This window comes from Pongo pygmaeus, chromosome 3 (assembly GCF_028885625.2).
Source record: "Pongo pygmaeus isolate AG05252 chromosome 3, NHGRI_mPonPyg2-v2.0_pri, whole genome shotgun sequence".
In the NCBI taxonomy this organism is placed as follows: Eukaryota; Metazoa; Chordata; class Mammalia; order Primates; family Hominidae; genus Pongo; species Pongo pygmaeus.
This window is the reverse complement of record NC_072376.2, coordinates 15,221,246-15,241,105: the sequence shown is the minus strand read 5'-3', so window position 1 is coordinate 15,241,105 and position 19,860 is coordinate 15,221,246. Positions and strand designations below refer to the sequence as shown.

At 36.7% G+C, this 19,860-nt stretch overlaps 1 protein-coding gene across 3 annotated transcripts in view; it reads left to right on the top strand.

Moving 5' to 3' along the window:
* The window catches only part of TAPT1 (transmembrane anterior posterior transformation 1), a 66,109-nt gene that overhangs the window by 21,167 nt on the left and 25,082 nt on the right, over nucleotides 1–19,860 (top strand). For all 3 annotated transcript variants that reach the window (XM_054484570.2, XM_054484569.2, XM_054484568.2), the window contains 5 exons: nucleotides 3,722–3,840; nucleotides 14,741–14,903; nucleotides 17,910–18,045; nucleotides 19,386–19,483; nucleotides 19,660–19,729. In XM_054484570.2, the coding sequence (XP_054340545.1) occupies nucleotides 3,725–3,840; nucleotides 14,741–14,903; nucleotides 17,910–18,045; nucleotides 19,386–19,483; nucleotides 19,660–19,729 (583 nt within the window). In that variant the 5' untranslated portion in view covers nucleotides 3,722–3,724. The remainder of the gene's footprint in view (nucleotides 1–3,721; nucleotides 3,841–14,740; nucleotides 14,904–17,909; nucleotides 18,046–19,385; nucleotides 19,484–19,659; nucleotides 19,730–19,860) is intronic.

Sequence of the window (19,860 nt, the reverse complement as noted above, 5' to 3'; positions counted from 1 at the left end):
AGTAAGAGAAGCAAGAAAGTCTCAGGATCATCCTAGGTGCATAGTCCTACAAATTAAAATCAATTGACTTGTTTTCCATGGCTACATATGCTTACATAGCTTGCCTATCATAAGAGAACCTGGCTCATGATAATCCCTTTGTTGGCCATCTCCTAGAGTATAGACTTTCTGGGGCATGAATTTTTTAATTCGGAGGATTAAAATGATTTTATTGTACGGATGACCTTGAATCTGCAGTAATTGCTTTCAAAGTCAGTCATTTATGGTTTTCTTATTGATATCCTGTTCCCCTTGACATTCTGCTGATTATTGATCCCTACATGTGAGTTTATTGAGAACATCTTCATTCTCAGCAGAGATTTATGAAAATGTACATGTTTCAAAATAACCTAATCATCTTAAAGAGCTATAAGTGATAACAGTCAAAAGACAAGGATACCTTGGAACCTAAGAATGAAAATTTGAGCTCCTTAGCAATGAACTAAACGTGATTTTTATGCCTCTTGCATAATGATTATATCCTAACCTCACCGCTAGGAGGCTACTCACATTGTACCTGTGCATGCTCTTCGCTTGGTTTGGAATTTGGTCGTCTTTACTGCCTGGCAATATCTAGTGCCCGTCTTCTCTCCTCTGTGGGACATCTCTGCTATCTCTTGCACCTCCTTCCCTGTGGTGTGCATGCCACTCTCCCCTACCCCCAAATACACTTTACAGACCCAAGCTCTTCACCTGTGTTTCCAGAGCACATCATTCATCTGGCACTTAGTGTGCGGTTTGTGTCAAGCTCACTGGGTTGTGAATTCCCTGGAGAGGATGTCTTTCCTCCCAGTGCAGTATTAAGCAAGATATGGTCTCTGCTTTTACAGGAGTAGACCCAGAGCTTTAGCACAAGCTTTATAAAAGTGAGACTAAGCCTCTTTACTCCTACTTTCTAACACCCTAGACCAGCGATCCTTGACTAGCAGGTGGTATTTGGTGGTTGTGGTGGAGGAGATGGTATTCAGAATTTCCAGAAGATGGTTAGTGTAATTCAAGGAGATATATTGCAAAATCATTATGCTTCTTTCATTTTAGCCATAACATTTTATTTATTTTGAAATTTCAAATGGTGCTAAAAGAAGGGCAGGAGATTTTTGTCATAAAGGGACACATAGATTTTTTTAAAAGGTAAAGAAACCCTGCTTCATTCCCCACAGAAAGAGGCTGGCGTTTTTACTTGTTTATTTCTCTTGAGGCAGGTATTTTTCAGATGCTAAGTGCAGTACTATCAGGTTCAAAATAAATATGATAAGAGCAGGTTGTAGAAATTTTCACAAGTGAGTATTTTGTTTATTTACAATGTCACAGGATAATTTTCATTTTGTAATTTCCTTAGCATTAAAGTTCAGATGTTAAAAACTTACGTTAAACTTCATTTTAAAATGTGTATAATGGTACATCCAGTGGTGAGTGAGGCCAGAAGGATGAGTGAAAGTGTCATTAGTAGAAATAGTGCTTCAGTTTTCTGCAGACTGAGTGAAGTCCTGGCTCTGCCTCCACCACTCAAGAACCCACGCCAACTCCTTGTCTCACTGCAGAGTGTGAGTGGTACTAGACTGCAGCCATGCACAGGCAGGGCCCAAGCCCAGCACCTGGCCAGTGCCCAGTTGTGTTGCCCAGAACCTGTAGAAGGCTTCTGAAGTCCTTCCAGATAAGATCTGTCAGAGACAGAGAGCCTGGTGAACATTTCTGTCCTTTTATTGTTTTCACTTACAAGTCTTTTTATTTTAAAGAAGTACCTGAAGATATTAAGCAAAAGATTATTTTGAAACATGTACATTTTGATAAATCGCTGCTGAGAATGAATTTTAGAAAATATTTTAAAATTATGTCTGCAGTTTGTAACTCAGTACTTTTAATTCACTTTTGCACAAAGAACTTCCCAGTGTGTCCCCACTCCTATACTCTTCTGCAAAGCTTTCTGTAGTCAGTTTGAGCTGAACTGTCTTCAGTGCTTTGGAAGCTGCCTAGGAAGGAACTAAATTTCAACCTGGCTGCCTATCCGGGACCTGATTTTCAGACTGAGTTGCAACTTTTTAGTGGATCACAAACGCTCCTTCTGGGAACATCAGGTTTCTGGCAGTTTCTGCCCTCAGTACTGAACCAGCAGTCCACTCGCAAGGACGGAAAGCCTTCTCAGTGACAGGAGAGTAATAGAAAACGACCATGAACTCTATCTATATGGACCTTGCTCAACCTCCTGCTGTACTGCTTTGTGTGTAAGACAAGAAAACATGTAACACTGGGACTCTACGCTAAGCTACCACATGTGACTCTGTGCTAATCTAGCATCATATTTTCACTGCTGTTCATAATGAGTCTAAATTGTTAAAAACAAAAAAAGGGCCTGTATATTAAGATTAAGAAATCTGGCAAATATATGTGTAGCATATTTTTGAGATATTTTTATCCAAAATTAATAAAATGTATTCTTTCATTTAAAGACGTGTGAATTCGTTTGCTAGGGCTGCCATAACAAAGTACCATAGACTGGGTGGTTTAAACAACAGACATTTATTATCTTGCGGTTCTGGAAGCTGGAAGTGTGCAGTCTAGTGTCAGTGGGGGAGTTTCTTCTGAGGCCTCTTCTTGGCTTGCAGATGGCTGCCTTCCTCCTCGGTCTTCATATTATCTCTCCTCTGTCTGTGCCTGTGTCCAAATTTCCTCTTTTATAAGGACTCCAGTCATACTGGATTAGGGCCCACCCTAATGACCTAAACTTAAATTACCTCTTTAAAGACCTTGTGTCCAAGCACGGTTACATTCTGAGGTACCAACATAGGAACTTAAATTACCTCTTTAAAGACCCTATGTCCAAGCACGGTTACATTCTGAGGTACCAACATAGGAACTTGATAGAGGGGACACAGTTCAGCCTGTAACTGTGAATTTTAATCTGTGGAGGCAGGGCAATTTATTGACTAAAGATACATGGATGCTGTGGTGAGGGCATATGTATCATATCATAATTGTGTGTCAGACATACAGAAAGTTGTCACTCTTAAAATGAGTAGCTGAATTTGTTAGCCTAGGGGTGGCTACTTGGCCAAGTCCTCGAAAGACTTCACCCTCTTTCTGTGAAATATAGTCCTAAACTTAACAAGTAAGAGTGTCTAATGTTACCACAAAAAGAAAGGGTATGGCAAGTACTCAAGAAAGGAGAAGAAATATAGACACTAGGAGGCTGGTCCTGGAATTAAGAATAAGGCCTTCTGAGTGCAGCAAGTTTCAGTGCACATGAAATTGTGTTAAAGTTAGTGATCAGTTTGCATATTTTTAACATAAACAATATTGTAACTCAATATGTATTCCAGTCTTTCCCATCAATGAAGCATTCTAATAAACAGGAATAGCAAAATTATGAGGAATAAAGATTTTTCCATAATATCTTTAGAGCTTGAGGAAGTACTCAGAAAGCCACATCAGATGATGTGCCATTAGCTATGGTCAAGGGCAACTTGTTTTTGAGTAATTTCTTCTGTGAGTTGTAAACCAAAGGCTCTGAGGAAGCACAGACTCACTCTTTGAAGAGTAGAACTATTAATTTGTTATTCCCAGGGCTAAGTTTTAAGAAATTAATTTTTTTTAATGTTTAGAAATTCTGGTTGTTTGAAATTTTCATCTACAAGTATTTTTAAAATACTTTTTTTTTTTTTCTTCTCTCCTTGTTAAAATTCAGCTGATGGTTTTTGGAATCTTTCTGTGCCTGGATGCGTTTTTGTATGTGTTCACCCTGCTTCCTTTAAGAGTTTTCCTGGCACTATTCAGGCTCCTCACTTTGCCTTGCTATGGCTTAAGGTAAGTTTAAGATCATTAACTATTGTAAATGTATAGTATTTCATTATTTTTAATACTTGTAGTGGTTGCAGAGTAAGGATAATTCATACAGTTTCATCCACATTTTGGCCCTTCATGCATAAACTGTTTACCTTTTTAATGGATATTATATAATATGTTTATATAATATTATGCTTTTTATATGCTTATTTTTTTCCAGAATTGTTTTGAACCGAAACTTTGCTTTAGCCGGTAAAATAATGTTAATGCTGGAGGCTTTGTAGCAGTGTAGAAAGGACCTGGGTCTGAAAGTCAAAGACCTACTTATCACATTCCTAACTCACCTGGGCCTTTATTTCCCCGAAGTCCTTGGGCCTCGTAGGCATCATCTGTAGAAAGGACAGGGTTCTAGGCTGGAGTGGAAAAGGAATCTCCTCAGGAGCTCTTACTACAAGGGTTCCTCCTCCATTTCATTTGAGAATCATTGTTGTAATGATCTATGGAGCCTTAGTTACTGGTTATGGACAAGACTGATTTGTGAGAGTGGAAAAACTCTGGAAGACCATTGTCCCCATGGGGAGGATCAGATAGCCTGACCCGACATTGACTAGCTTGTGAGCTGTGCACAACTGCCTGACTTCTCTAAGTGTGCTTTCCCATCAGCAAAAAGGGGTTATTGAGAGCTCAGCATCTTTTACCACAAAGATTGGAAGATGTAAAAAAAATACCCAGCATAGTACCTGGCTCATAGTAGACCAGAACAGATAATCAGTTTTCTTCTTTTTCTTCTCTACCAAAACTAAGAATAGTAAGGTGAAGATGTTAAGCTTACATGAAGCTTAATGCTTTATTGGTCTTGAGGTTAAAAGCAAGTTTGGCTTTTACAGTTTTCTTTCTTTGTATAGTTGTGCCGGTGTGTCTCCACTCTGTATATAGTCACTCTTCACAGCATTTTTATTTAGTTCTTAGCATAGATGTCGAGGTTACATTTCTGACATGCATCACTTTTCTACATACATTTCATTCTGGAAAAGTTCTAAAATGCTAAAATGGACAAAATTTGTGAGACTTCATTGAACTATGGTGACTGTTCCATGGTGTATAAAATATATAATTAATAAAATAATTTAACCGTAGCAATTGAGTTAAAAATTAGTGGTCGATATACACAATTATATGGGTTTTTTTTTTAAAGACTAAAGCCATGAAAGATTCTTTTTTAAAGTAGTAAATGAGCGTATACTTGATATTTAGTAACACATACAGTCTTTTTAAAAATAAGACTTAATCAGTTTTGATAGAAACTCCTCCCAGTATAAATTGGAATAATTATTATGATGATCACATTATAAAAGGATTTAAAATTCTTGTTTTGTAAGATTACATGGAGTAAAACAATTGTAAAAATTCAGCTGCTGTCATTGTTATATGCTATATTCTGTAACTTATTTGCCTTCCAGGATAACAGTGAATTAGTGTTACATATTTTATTAATCACAAGTTAATCAAATGGGAAGGTAGTTTTAGAAATTTAGTTATTTGCTTTAAGGCATTTCTAGTACATCCTTTTTTCTTTTGGGAGAAATTTTAAGAAGGCCTTATTATTAACAAGACTTTTTAAAGGCATTTGTAGCGTGGTGCATTAATACTAACAAAACCTAACCACAATAAACTATTTTCTTTTATCACTATTGGGAGTTTCATGATATCATGGCATTTTAGTTCATTTTCAGAAGACCCAAATACAATCTAATAAAACATTACTAAATATACATCTTTATTTGGAACGGCATAAAGCGAATAGAAACATGGAAATTTAGATAAAGTCAGGTGAAACACATGACATAAAGTTACTAATATTGCTGGATGTGGTGGCTCATGCCTGTAATCTCAGCACTTTGGGAGGCCAAGGTAGGAGGATTGCTAGAGGCCAGGAGTTCAAGACCAGCCTGGGCAACATAGTAAGACCTTGTCTCTACAAAAAATTTTAAAAATTAGCCAGACATGGTGGCACATGTGTGTGGTCCCAGCTACTCCAGAGGCTGAGAGGTTGGAGAATCACTTGACCCTGAGAAGTCAAGGCTGCAGTGAGCCATGATTATGCCACTGCACTCCAGCCTGGGTGATGGAGTGAGACCCTGTCTCAAGTAAAGAAAGAAAATAACTAATACTATGTAGGGCTTTTCACATCTACATTATGAGCTACATTACTTTTTAGTTATTCTTTGATCAACAGTGTGCGTCAAGTTCATGTTCTAGCCATCTTTATGTGGATGGCTTTTAAATACATGTCATGTTCTTAGTGGCTGTTGGCACAATGTGATAAAACATTAAAATGATAGATAAGCTAATGACTATATTCCTTCTGGAGTGGTCCCTTCCTTAGGCATTGGTTAGCACACGTATGAGGTGTACTAAGTAACAGTGGAGATTTGCCAGTGATCCCAAGGGTCTCTCTTTGGGGACAGTTGTTTGAAGTTCCACCTTGTTATATTGTACAGGCATTTAAAACTGTGCTGCACTCAAGTTCATTTCTGTGTAGCCCCTGTTACGTGGGGGTACAGGGCACATAAAATAGCATTAGAAGAGTCTTTTCTAGACCAGCATGGTGGTACACACCTGTCATCCTAGAACTTTGGGAGGCCGAGGTGGGAGGGTAGCTTGAGGCCGGGAGTTAAGACTAGCCTGGGCAACATAGCAAGAACCTGTCTCTACAAAAAATAAAAAATTAGCCAGGTGTGGCGGCACACACATGTAGTCCCAGCTACTTGGGAGGCTGAGGTAGGAGGATTCCTGGAGCCCAGGAATTCGAGGCTTCAGTAAGCTGTGATTGCACCACTGCATTCCATGCTGGTTGATAGAGCAAGACTGTCTATTTAAAAAAAAAAAAAAAATTCTTAAAGTGTTTGTTCTAAAAACTAAAAGGTGTTGCAGGGAACTGGGAAATCTTAAATCCTCTGCCAGTATTTACTTTTACTAGTGGTTAATGATCCCTACCTCTAACCTTTTTTAGATATTTTAAGATTTTTTGTAGCACATAAGATGATTGCTTTCTTACATTAGTTTGAAATACTTTGAATCTAAATTAATTTGAGTAGCATTTGAAAATAAGATGTTTTCTATTTTCAAAGTTTTATAGCTAAAATGACACTAGAGGGCAGCCTGTTACACACTACATTTAAGACTCCATTGAGGATTTCCCCTGCAAACACTTCTTACTATTTCTGCTTTGGATTAACTGAAAAATTAATTTCATGCTATCACTAATAAATACTTATATGTATAAAAAACATGAAATGCAGTTAAAATTATATAACAATTTCAGCAATTTTAAATGATAGGAGTTTAAATGAAACTTAAATTTTCATTTAAATTTTAAATGAAATGGAGTTCAGGCAATTTTAAATGCTTTGAGGATAGGCCAGGTTACACAGAATATGAAAATCCTGCCTAATGTCTTAGTGCCTTAAGTATGGTTTATCAAAATTGAGTAATTTGTGCGTACAGTAATATAGGTTACAATTTTTGTTTCTTTGAGCAATTTAGAAAATATCTCTTTGAGCATTATTTTTAAAGTCACAAAACTTGAAATATCTGATAAGGTAAAAGTTACATTAAACAAAGCTATTGTTAATATTAAGTCTAAGACCCTTCAAATATTTTGGAATATAAAAATACTTTTTAGGTTTACCAAATGATTATTTAGAAATAGCCACATTTTGCCTTCTGATAGCTTTTATTCCTGTGTTTTCTACTTCCATTAAAGATTATTCGATTTGTCTTGCCTGTAGTGATGTCATGTTCCATCCTTTTCAGCAAGCAAAAAGTGCTCTTTCCTTCAGTCTGACTTTATTTTTTTCAAAGAAATAAGAAGAAGTGAAATAGACTGGCAAAGAAGTTGATTGCAATTTTTTAAGTAATGTTTTCTTTTTTCACTCTCCTGTATTTCAATCTTCTTTCCGTAAAAACTTAGTCTTTCTAGTCTCTTTGTTCTTTGAAATTGTTTTCACAAAAGGGAGGAAACAGTCCATTTGTCAAATTAATCACGATGCTGACGTGAAAACAGTAACTCTTTGCAGACTCTAGAACTGTTTGGTTCAGTATCACATCAATAATGTAAATTATTGCCTTCTTTTTATATTTGAGATCAGTGTTCTCACCTCATCTGTTTGCAGATTTACATCTTGTACAGCATTTGTGAGAAGCTTTTTAAAGCACATATACCCCCGTGTTCTCTGCTTCATAACTTAATATTTGAACCTATTTCTAGATCTTCTGCAAACTTGCCATGGTTTTTGACTTAAGTAAAATAAAGACCCTGTCCCTTCACTAAGGCTGAGGACAAGGGTGGTTCTACAGTGCCTTAAGTAAACCCAGCCTTCATCATGATGGCCCATCCAGCAGGGTGTTTTGCTGGCTTTGACCCTGTTGTTAAAGTACTGTTCATTATGAGATGTTGGCAGGGTAATTATCTGCAGTCATATTTGTGTGTGGTGTTTGCCAAGGATGCACTCCCTCCCTAAAAGTTAATGTCTGTCCTCAGCGATCTCAAGAATACTTCACTGAAATTGTTTCTGATGAATTAACAACCTTGAAAAATCTTTGCCCCCAAATATTTTGTTGTAGACTTAAAAAAAAAATTAGAAAATGCATCTAAATTCTTTAAAAGCAGATTCACTTATGTATATCTTCCCTCTTTCCCAGATAAGAGTAGTGTCATTTTAGAAATCATTTGAGAAACTTCTTGAACTAGGATAATCTTTTTAATGATTCATGACATATAAAACAGAACTAAGTTTTGATTTATTATATGAAGTGTCTGTTCCTTGGAAGAATGATAGAATTTTTGTTTTTCAGAAAAGCAGACTGCTCTATATTATGTTAGAGGTACCAAACATCCTTTTTCCAAATTTGCTTGTAGAATTGAATGAAAAATAGCTAATTATGTACATTTGATTTACCTGGCATTTTTGTCAGCCCTCTATTCTCCTAAAATTTGTGACTTCGTTTTGTGCTTTAGAATTCTCAGTCACGTGAGTTAAAAGTTAAAGAAGATTGTAGAGAAAAATGATATAACCTGGTACTGAGAATTGAGTTATTGTTGAAAAAACTTTACTGAAACATTTTAGAAAGTGATACGTGAGTTGAACGGGCTTAAGTAATAAATGCCGGAGTGTTTTTTGGTTTTTGTTTTTTACTATTAGAGCAACTAAAATATGTGTGAGCAAATGTTCTGTCCCCTGGCCTGGCTTTAGGCATAACTCTCACATGAGGCTTCACAGGCTTTTATTTTTCTTGGTTGAAGAGGCAATAGTATCATTTTCTTTTGAGAGTTTATCCCATGGGAGAGCTCTTGTCTCCCAGAATTATGAATTTCAGATGCTTGAGAGTTTCCTAGCCTTTTGAGTTTCCTTCGTATGCCTTACCTCTTTCGAAATAGTTCTGCCCAAGATTAACCTCACCTATATAATAGATTTTTCTCTTTTTAGACAAAATTAAGCCTTGATTTTGGCCTAAGTGATTGATGCCACCACTGTAGCACAAGTAGGGAGAGCTCTTGGTAACTTTCTCTGGGGAAACAAATATGCCTTTTACTTCCTTTTACCAGGGCTGATCTATGTGGCTTATTTGTTGAGAGCAATATATTTGTTATTATTAGAAAGTCTTCGTAACGCCAGGTTTTGTTGTCCCGTTTCCTCACCATGGAGCTCTTAAGTAGCGTAGCAACATTACAACCTTCTCTCTTTCTTTCTCTCTCGTAAATCAGACCGAAGGGAGGAGCACTTTCACTTCCTTTATAGAATGGAATGTGGTGGCACAGGGACTCCTTGTGGTGAGTAAACCCTGATTTTTCCTTCTATACTCTTGGCCAAATTGACATTCATTAAACGCAAAAGTAAACAGGATAGGCAGACATAGCCGTTAGGGGGTAGAAACATACTGAAGAAAATGTGGATCCCTGTCCTTTTTAAAATAGCATCTTTACTTGGTCTTAAAGCTTTGTCCACATTTCTTTGTGAAGGATTTGACTGTGATTTCACCAACATGGAAATCCACTCAAAAGTCATCTTTACACATGTTAGCTTAGACTTAGCAAATACTTCATCCCCAAAGCCACAGAAATTGGCTGAGCTTAATTCCTTCCATATAAGCAGTTTTTATTTTGCATTACTAAAATTATGAACATAGCTTTATAAATAAGTTTTTTTTTCAGTATAGTTTGAAATTAAAGTTTAAGAAATGGTTTGAATCATTCCATTTAAGTATTTATTTTTCTGTTACATGTCAGTCAAACTGAAAATTTAAGATACTTAATTTTCTAATTCAGGAAAACATCTTGATTTCACTACTTTATTCCAGTTTACTTTAAAATTATAAAAGGATTTCACTTTCAAAAATAAAACCATATTATTTTGCATTTTTATTTCAGTAGTGCTTGTGTTTCTTCACTCTTTCAATTATACCACAAATGGCTGAAAATATTGAGAGAGAGCGAGAGATCTAGTCTATGTATCTTGTAATGAAATAACTCATGCTAATACTCTGGCATGTTTCAACACTGATTTGAAATAGCTATGCAGGGATTCTCCCATTTTTTTCGCTCATTTTTGGTGCCACGTCTTCCTTCTTGATCTTTCTGTCCACTACCAGATTTTACTTTAACCATAGTTAGCATATTATCTTCCTCTAAGGAGGAAAAGGAAAAAACTTACCCTTGATCATCTTTCTCTACTGGATAATTCAGTTTCTATAAGTCTGTGAGCCCTTTGAAACAACTAGAGATGCTCTAATTGGTAAATTGTACAATGTAAAATTGTACAGTTGCTAAAAATACAATGGAAATGGAAATGTTTGTAAGAATAAAAAATAAAATTTTAGAAATGTAGTGAATTTGGTTTCTGTAAGGGTGGTTTTACTAGAAATTTTTAAAAGAATTCTGTTTAAATGTCTTATGTTGAAGAATGTTTTAAGTTTTGTTAAATACCTGATGTAATATTACTTGTGTGATGACATACACCCAAACCTGCAAATTAGTGGGTTTTTCACTTTGCCCAACAGTATGTTTCACTTGTTTATGCTTTCATATGGGATTTTCATCATTTGCAAGGTGAATTGCCAGTAACCACCATTTAGCCATTTATAAGAACTGTAGCATGAAAATATTTTTCAAAAGCCAATTCGGGGTTGAATGGCAGGGCCTTGGATAAGCTTCTTAGGGAGTTTGAAGTGCTTATCAGATAGTCATCTAAAAATATCCTGGCAGAGAAGGAACAAATAAACTGATTGGTTCAAGTTGTTTTAACCAGGTAAACTTATTTGTGAGGTTAGGTCTTTTCTTAGAAAGAAGCTGTGGTACATACAGCTGTCTTTTAAGATGCTACCTTAGAAACAATTTTTTATTTTGGCACCCTTTCTTTTTTATTAACAAGGACATTTATATGAAAACAAGACCCTTGCCGGGCACGGTGGCTCAAGCCCAGCACTTTGGGAGGCCGAGGTGGGCAGATCACCTGAGGTCAGGAGTTCAAGACCATCCTGGCCAACATGGTGAAACCCTGTCTCTACTAAAAATACAAAAAATAATAATAATAAGAAGAAAGAAATCAAGACCCTTGTTTTTTTAAAGGTTCTGCTTCTTGTATTCTTTATTTGAATAATATTCTTCCTGAAAATCACAGTCATTCCTGCAGCGACCAATTATGATGTTAGCAATGGATGGAACACTTTCACCAGAGCAGAGGGTGCACAGAAAGCAGTGAATTCAGTATGTGTATATCATATATATATCATAATAGTCCAGTTTTTTTTTGCATTCATTTTTAGAAATACCAAATGATAGGTTTGTTTTTTTGTACAGCAATTTATTGAGATGAGATTGCAGTACAGTGATAAATTATCCAGTGTAAAATTTTACAGAAAGATAATAGGTTCTGAGTTGTTGATTCCTGCAAGTTTAGAAGTTCTGTTTTAAAAAGTCTAGAGTGCAGATGGCTCTGAAGAGCATGACTTCTGGAGCCAGATTGCCAAGTTTCCATCCCTGCTGCACCGTGTGGGAACTTAATCACTGTACAACCACAGGCATGTTCTTGACTGTCCCTTGGCTCATTTGTAAAACCAAGATGATTAAATAAATAGGATTATTGTGAACACTAAAAGGAATATATGTGGAGTGTCTAGGACAGTGCCTGCCACATAGTAACTGAATTGTAGCATTAGGTGTTTCTACAACTTTTCTTTGTTAATTTATCAGCTTGGTTCAAAAAGTGTGATATTATATCATTTTGGGATATGTGTTTCCAATGTTTGGTAGATCTAATTTCTAACTGTGGCTTGTGTTAAATATACTATTCCTTCATTGATATACTAACACATTGTTCTTTGATTCAAAATATGTATATAAAGAAACACAATTGGATATATACTTAAAAGCCCTTTGTCTCTTAAATAAAATTGCTCTGACTGAGATCACTCAACTAAGTAGATGCCATCTAATACCAAAAGCTCTAAGTATAGTTTTCTACTTTAATTAGTTATCAAAATTATTTTCATAATTAACACAAATTAATACTACCCTACTTTTAGCTCGTATCATTTTCTTTAATTTATAAACATGACTTACAGTCTTTAAACACAAAAGCCCATGACTGTTGATGATGTGTGACTTTCAGTATATGCTGAGCTGTGCTACACTTCTGAGTGGGGGCTGGTGGCTCACGTTTGTTCCCTGCTGCCCAAGTGGAGACAGTCACACCAAGGCCAGGAGCTCACAAGTGTTCAAAATGTCTCCTCTTCTCAGTGTTTGAATGAGAAATATGTTTAAGTGATCAAGATCCAATTCTTGGCAGATATAATAGGTTTTCCATTTTCAGTCTTGTAGGGATAAGGGCAGGAAATTACCTTGATATTCAAATAGCCCTTGGCAGAGATCTGTGCTCTGGGCTGGTTGGTTGGGAGTCAGGAGATGAAAGGCATTCTTTGTTCCCCGAGGAGAAAAAGGTCTCTCTTTCTCTCTGTGGGAGAAAGAGGAACATCATTGGATAAAAGAAAGTCGTGGTGAAAAAGAAATAATGATAGAGATTGATCAACTTTGTCCTTGATGCAATCTTTCCTGAAGCCTTAACTTCACCTGCTAAGAGTAATTTTACTTGGCTTTTCATACCCATCTTAAGTCATGTGATCTGAGTTAGACACATTCTGACCTCTCTCTCATTTAGGCTCATTGGTCCAGCCCAGTGTATTTCCAGCCCTTCGTGAACAGTCTTCACAGAATTTGTCTGCTTTCAGAATTTCTGCAGTATCTTAGATTCTGTCTACAAATAGATCAGCCAAATTAATATCTAACTGAAAACATCATACAGTGCACATTATAGAAAACAAGAATGAGTTTCTGTAACAACTGCTTACAGAATTGGTAGAGCATCATTGTGACCTTATAAAGCAATGTTTCAAGTAAGAGTTTGGAAGATTTACAAATTCCTTCTTAAACTCCACAAAGATCTTTGGAGGAAAAGCATTAGGAAAGAGCTCTGGAGAATATGTAACCAAGGAATATCAAATACATAGGTGGCTCAGATGGCCAATGGCCATTTAGAAAATGAGCCCACCCCTATATTGTTGCTTAGAACATTGTCACAAATGGTGGAAATGAAGAGATTCTGCAGCTCCTAAAAAAAAGTACTCGGGCCATTTTATTGATTGCACTATGCATAAAAGCTGCCAAAACAAGAGACAGCATTTTCTGTCCTGAGGAATCAGCCTGCGACAGGCAAAGAGAACGTATCTTTCCCATTCTTGTCACAAGAATTTTAAATCCAGTGAAAGAAATCTTAAATGTCTTCTTTTCTAATGTATTTTTTGCTCTGTCTTGTTAAGATGATTCCTTTCACAATTTCGGTTTAGCTCCTTATACTCTAACCTCAGAAGTAAGGAGTGATTCTTCTGCTCATATTAATTATGAAAAAAATATTTCAACTGAAGTCACAGAGGTCTAACATTTGTGATACAAAAGCTGTCCTATAAACCAGTACAAAAAAGATAGGGAGTGTTCATGTGAAATATAAATAACTGTTAAATATGTGGAAAGATGTTTAGTTTCCTAATGATAGAAATTAACGTTGAAACTACACTGTGTACGATTTTCCACCAATGAAACTGGCAAAGATCCAAAAGTTGATCAAACACTGTATCACCCCTGGACTACAGGCTTTCTCATGACCTTGCTAGTTGAGGTATAAACTGTACCCAGTTCAGTGGGCAGTTCAGCTGTTTCTATCAAAATTTCAAGTGAATATAACCTTGGAATTCCAATTTCAGGAATTTATCCTACAGATACACTTTCATATATGTGACATGGCATGTAAATTGCATCATGGCGCATAATTGCAAAAGACTAGAAATCTGTCAGTTGTATGTTAAATAAATTATGGTTCATCCACATAGTGGAACACTATGCTGCCATAAAAATATGAACTCCTGATGAACTTATATGGAATATTATGCCGTTAAATAAAGTACAAAATGCAGAGCAGTATGTATAGAATGTAGCATTGTGTGAAAAGGGCTGATCCAGCAGGCTACGTGCAGGGATTCATGATTAGGTTAAAAGCTTATGCCATAATGGTGGAAATCTGTTGCTGGAAAGCACCCTATCAGTAGATACCTGCCCTGTGTGTTCATTTGTTAAGTTTGCCAACATCTAATAGTAATTCTCACTTAAAATCTTTATATTCTATACTTGGACAGAAAATTTTACACTGTCGAGTAGTCATTTAGTTTAACCTCCCTTATTTGAAGTTTTTAAAAGATCAACATAATTCTTATTTTTACCTTTGTATGCCAGTGTATATCGAGTAAAGATTATTGTTTTTGTGAGAACATACAGAGTAAAACTTATATTTTTATTACTTCTTGTATGTTTCAGGGACAGGCGTTTGCTTCAGCCTGCCCAGGTGTGTGACATTTTGAAGGGTGTCATTTTGGTAATCTGCTATTTTATGATGCACTATGTTGACTACTCCATGATGTACCACCTGATAAGGGGGCAGTCCGTCATCAAGCTCTACATCATCTACAACATGCTGGAGGTAAGGGCCTTGCTTACCACGCACAGGCCTGGCCAGGGCACTCAGCTTCAAGTCTTCCCGTTCTGAAGGTACCTGAGAGTCAAGAATGTTCTATCAACTCTAGTTATGGTGCTTCTGGCCTTTCCTGTGCTATCATCACTTGGGGGCTCTTCTTAAACATGGATTCTGATTTAGGAGATCTAGGCTGGGTCTGGAGAATCTGCATTTCTAAGGTGGTGGGGCTCATGCTGCTGGTCTGGGACACACCTCTGGTGGCAAGCCTGCAGGCATGGCATGTCCTCATGTAGACTGGGAATATTCTTGCTGCCCAGACATTTTAGAACCAGTACCCCCTTGAGTATCCAGATTGTCAAGTGCTAGGGAAATTAGTTTCACAACTTCATTAGAAACCCATGCTAGAACTTTAAATTATGAAGTAAATGTTATGATTATGTATATGTTTGCTATAAGAAATACACATTTTAAATTGCACATTTAAATTCAGATCTTTACATAGGGCAAATAAATATAAGCTCCCAATTTTTGTAAGTAATGTTTTTAGTACAATATGTCTCACTTCAAAGCATTCAGCATATGAAAATCTGCATTTATATGAAAAATAAGTTGAGCTGATATACATTCACTTTACAAAAAAATGCTTCGCTTTATAAGCCAGATATTCACAAGTTTTTTAAATAGTAAGCTACCCTAAGTTATATAATAAACTTTGAAATTCAAATTGCAGGCCGGCATGGTGGCTCACACCTGTAATCCCAGCACTTGGGGAGGCTGAGGCGGGCAGATCACCTGAGGTCAGCAGTCCAAGACCAGACTGGCCAACATGGTGAAACCCCGTCTCTACTAAAAATACAAAAATTAGCCGTGCCTGGTGGCATGTGCCTGTAATCCCAGCTACTCCGGAGGCTGAGGCAGGAGAATCGCATGAACCCTGGAGGTGGAGGTTGTAGTGAGCTGAAATCGTCCCACTGCACCCCAGCCTGGGTAACAGAGCGAGACTCCATCTCGAAAAAAAAAAAAAAAAGAAAGAAATTCAAATTGCATTTTTATATTTTATTTTTGGGGGGATACAATAAGATCTATTTATCTTTTTAATTAGCCATGAAGAGATTTTTCCTAGTGAGAGGACAGATGGGGTGGGGGCTGCTAGCTTTTCTGCTCTGAAGCTGCATTGCTGTGGTAGACTAGGACTCTCCATCTCTTCACAGAAGCCATGGAGCTCTAGCCTTCCTGGTACCTCCTAAATTCAAGACCAAGATGTTTTAAAACCATACCCCAGCTTCCTGATTCTAGGCTTGCTGCACATACACTTTGCCCCACCAAGTAGGTTGCCTAGGGGTGGATGGGGACAAAGTTCGTGAAACAGAATAGCTCATCTTGTTCTGCCTTCCTTCTCATAGAAAGAGCCTAGGCCTCATTCCCTGTTCCCCTCTGCTCTCTGCCTTGCTCTTTTCACTGCTGCCCTACTAGTCTCTCCTTCGTAGGCTTTCCATCTTAGGACACTGGAAAGTGCGTGGGTTTCTCCCTGTCCCCTGACTTACAAAGCCCTCTCAAGGTAGTAGTATTATTGTTACTAGAAAATAGGCCAAGAAAAAGGATCCATGAATTGCTGATTAAAATGATTTATATACGTATTCACATTGCAGACTATAATTGATGAGGTGGCTTAAACACAGTGGATGAGAGTCCATTCTCTGGAAGAGGCAAACCACCTCTGACCAAATCCTAGTCCTTCCTTTATTACCTGCTTATCCTGGACATAGTTACTGTTGCTGAATTTCTCTAATCCTCAGTTTCTCATCTGTAAAGTGGAGATACTAGGGAGATTATGAGGATTAAATAGACTTCACATAGAAAGGGTTTAGCACAATATCAGGCCCATGGTGGGAGCTCCCTAAATGGTAGCTGTTATTCATTCAGCAGGTCTTTAGTTGGCACTTGCTGCATGCCAAGCATCTTAGAACCTGAAGACTCACAGGTGAACCAGCCTATTCTCATGGAGCTTGTATTCTACAGGTGAGAGATAGACAATAAACAAGGAGATATTAGGAAATGATACATCTTATGATGAAAAAGAACAGACTAAGGCAGTAGAGACCGTAGGAGCCACAAGAGATTGGATGGTCTGGAAAAGGCCTCTGTTAGGATGTGGTATTCAAACTGAATCCTGAATATCATGCCCTCCTTTTCTCTCTTTTATATGTCACTTTTTACCTGTTATACTGTATTCAAGGAGATTGATACCTGAAAATGTGGTTAGGAAGTAAATCTGCATATTTTATTCCGTGTAATAAACCTCAAAACACAGTTACCATTATTTACAAATATTAGATATGAGTAGGTCAAATGATATATTTGTCCTAAATTTGAATCCTGAGTTTGAATTTAAAGTGCTAAAACCAGAGGAACCATGATTTTTATGTGCCCACTCCCTTTTTTTTTTTTTTGGTTGAGACAGAGTCGTGCTCTGTCACCCAGGCTGGAGTGTAGTGGCGCAATCTCGGCTCACTGCAAGCTCTACCTCCCGGGTTCATGTCATTCTCCTGCCTCAGCCTCCCAAGTAGCTGGGACTACAGGCGCCTGCCACCACGCCCGGCTAATTTTTTGTATTTTTAGTAGAGACGGCGTTTCATTGTGTTAGCCAGGATGGTCTCGATCTCCTGACCTCATGATCCGCCTGCCTCGGCCTCCCAAAGTGCTGGGATTACAGGCGTGAGCCACCGTGCCCGGCCAGATGTGCCCACCCCTTTTATTTTTGCCACTATTTAAGACTTTCTTTGTTACAAACATAGCTAATTAGTCTAATTGAAATTCTATACATGCTTTAGCAGTTACTATTTGTTAAAGAATAAAGAAATGTGAGTGAATAAGTAAAGATCCTCACTCCTCTTTAGCTTGCCTTCTACTAGGATTTAAAACACAGATCTCCAGGATTTGAGCTATATCTCAGTTTTAGTTACATATTTAAATGGAATATTAAGAAACATCTTACAAATTTTTTTTTTTTAGGTAGCTGATCGTCTGTTTTCATCTTTTGGACAAGATATATTAGATGCTCTCTATTGGACAGCAACAGAGCCTAAAGAAAGAAAAAGAGCCCACATTGGGGTGATTCCTCACTTTTTCATGGCTGTTCTCTATGTCTGTATCCTTATAGACCTACTGGAAATTTCCAACAGTTAATGCATAGTCTACCTTATTTTATTTGGTTAGCCATTTTATAGATTTAAAGATAATATAGATAATGTATGTATTCTGAAGATTAATGTGAAATATCTGTGTTCTGTTGAGAAATTGATTGTCATAATAACTAACTAATTTAAGAGCCTCATGTATGCATTACTCTTTGAGCTGCTGGAAAACAGTTCTGTTTGCAGTGTAACTGATTATAAGGAAGACTTTTATAATAAAAAGGCAGTGTATTTTTATACATACCTGACATAGATCTATATAATTTTTCATACTTGTGTTAGAATTTTTCTTGAAGTTATCTTTAAATCCAGGAATTCTTTTTTATGGGCTTAAAATACATGGAATTTATCTAAAAGTATAATGTGAAATTGGTTGGGAGGAGTTTTGGTGGTTTTATGTGTTTGTGTATTCATCCCTGGCTTAAAGCTTTTCTATTGGAGAGTAAGTGCTTTACTGTATAAGCAGTGTACATGTTTGTGTGCCCCTACATATTTATACACACGTTCCTGCTCTTAAGTTCCATGTGAAGTCAGGACTCATTCACAAGAATGTGTAACATTTTTTTTTTTCTATCTCTGTAAGAGTGACACTTGAAAGAAATTGGGTCAATGCTTGGAAAGTTAAAGAACCAAGTAGGAAGATACCTGTGAGGGTAAAAGCTTGTTCCAGTTTTAATGGAGTAAAGCAGTTACCACTCTTAGATACAAATTAACTATTCTGTATGTAATACAAATATAATTCTGCAGTTTATGGATATCTTCAAAATGACATATGAAGAAGAATCTTAATTATCAGATATTTCTTACTGCCTTACATTCCACATTTCCTGAAGAATCAGGGAAGAAAATCACTTGCAGAATTATATTTTGTGCTTTCTTTTTTAGAATGCAAATTATCTTAATTCAGAATGTGTATTTCTTAGTCTTTTCTTTCAGTATTTACCATAATTTATTCCATTTACTTAACAAATTTTTTTGAGGGCCTATTTCCTGAGCACTGTGCCAAGTGCCAGAGATACAGAAAGAACAAAACAACCCTGTTGCAAAGGATTCATGGTCTAAATAAATGAATGCATAGAGGTACATTTCCACTTTTGTTCGTTTCATGTGGATTGCACATATCCTGTCAAACTTATATCAACTATAGCTAATAGGGAAATTATGAAGATAGTACAATACTTATTAAGACAATTTAGAAAAGAAAGTCATCTTTATTATTCACTTTCAAAATTTTATAGTATTATCAGTAATAATATGAAAGCAAATTTAAGTTTTTTCCTTGACCTTCTATTAGTTTTCCATGCAATTCTTATAATGGTTCAAGCAACAACTCTCAATGTAGCTTTTAACTCACACAACAAGTCTTTGCTTACTATCATGATGTCTAATAATGTAAGTATGAGATTTATCTTACATTTTTAAAGTTATACAGGCATTTCAGCTGCAATACTCTGGGTGGGATAAAATTCTTTGTTCTATATGTTGTTCTCCCGGAAGTTTTATAAGTAGCAAGTCTAGTTTTTAAACTGTTATAATCATAAAGATGGTATTTCTGTTTACTATTTCAGTTTGTTGAAATTAAAGGAAGTGTTTTCAAGAAGTTTGAAAAGAACAATCTCTTTCAAATGTCAAATAGCGGTATGTACAATTAGATTCTACTTGAAGTTCTGTGCAGTATTATTTTGCAGTTCATTCTGAAATCCTAATGGCACATTTTCTCTGGGCCACTCTTCAGCTTAAACTGTACCTTCTCTTACGCTATCAACATC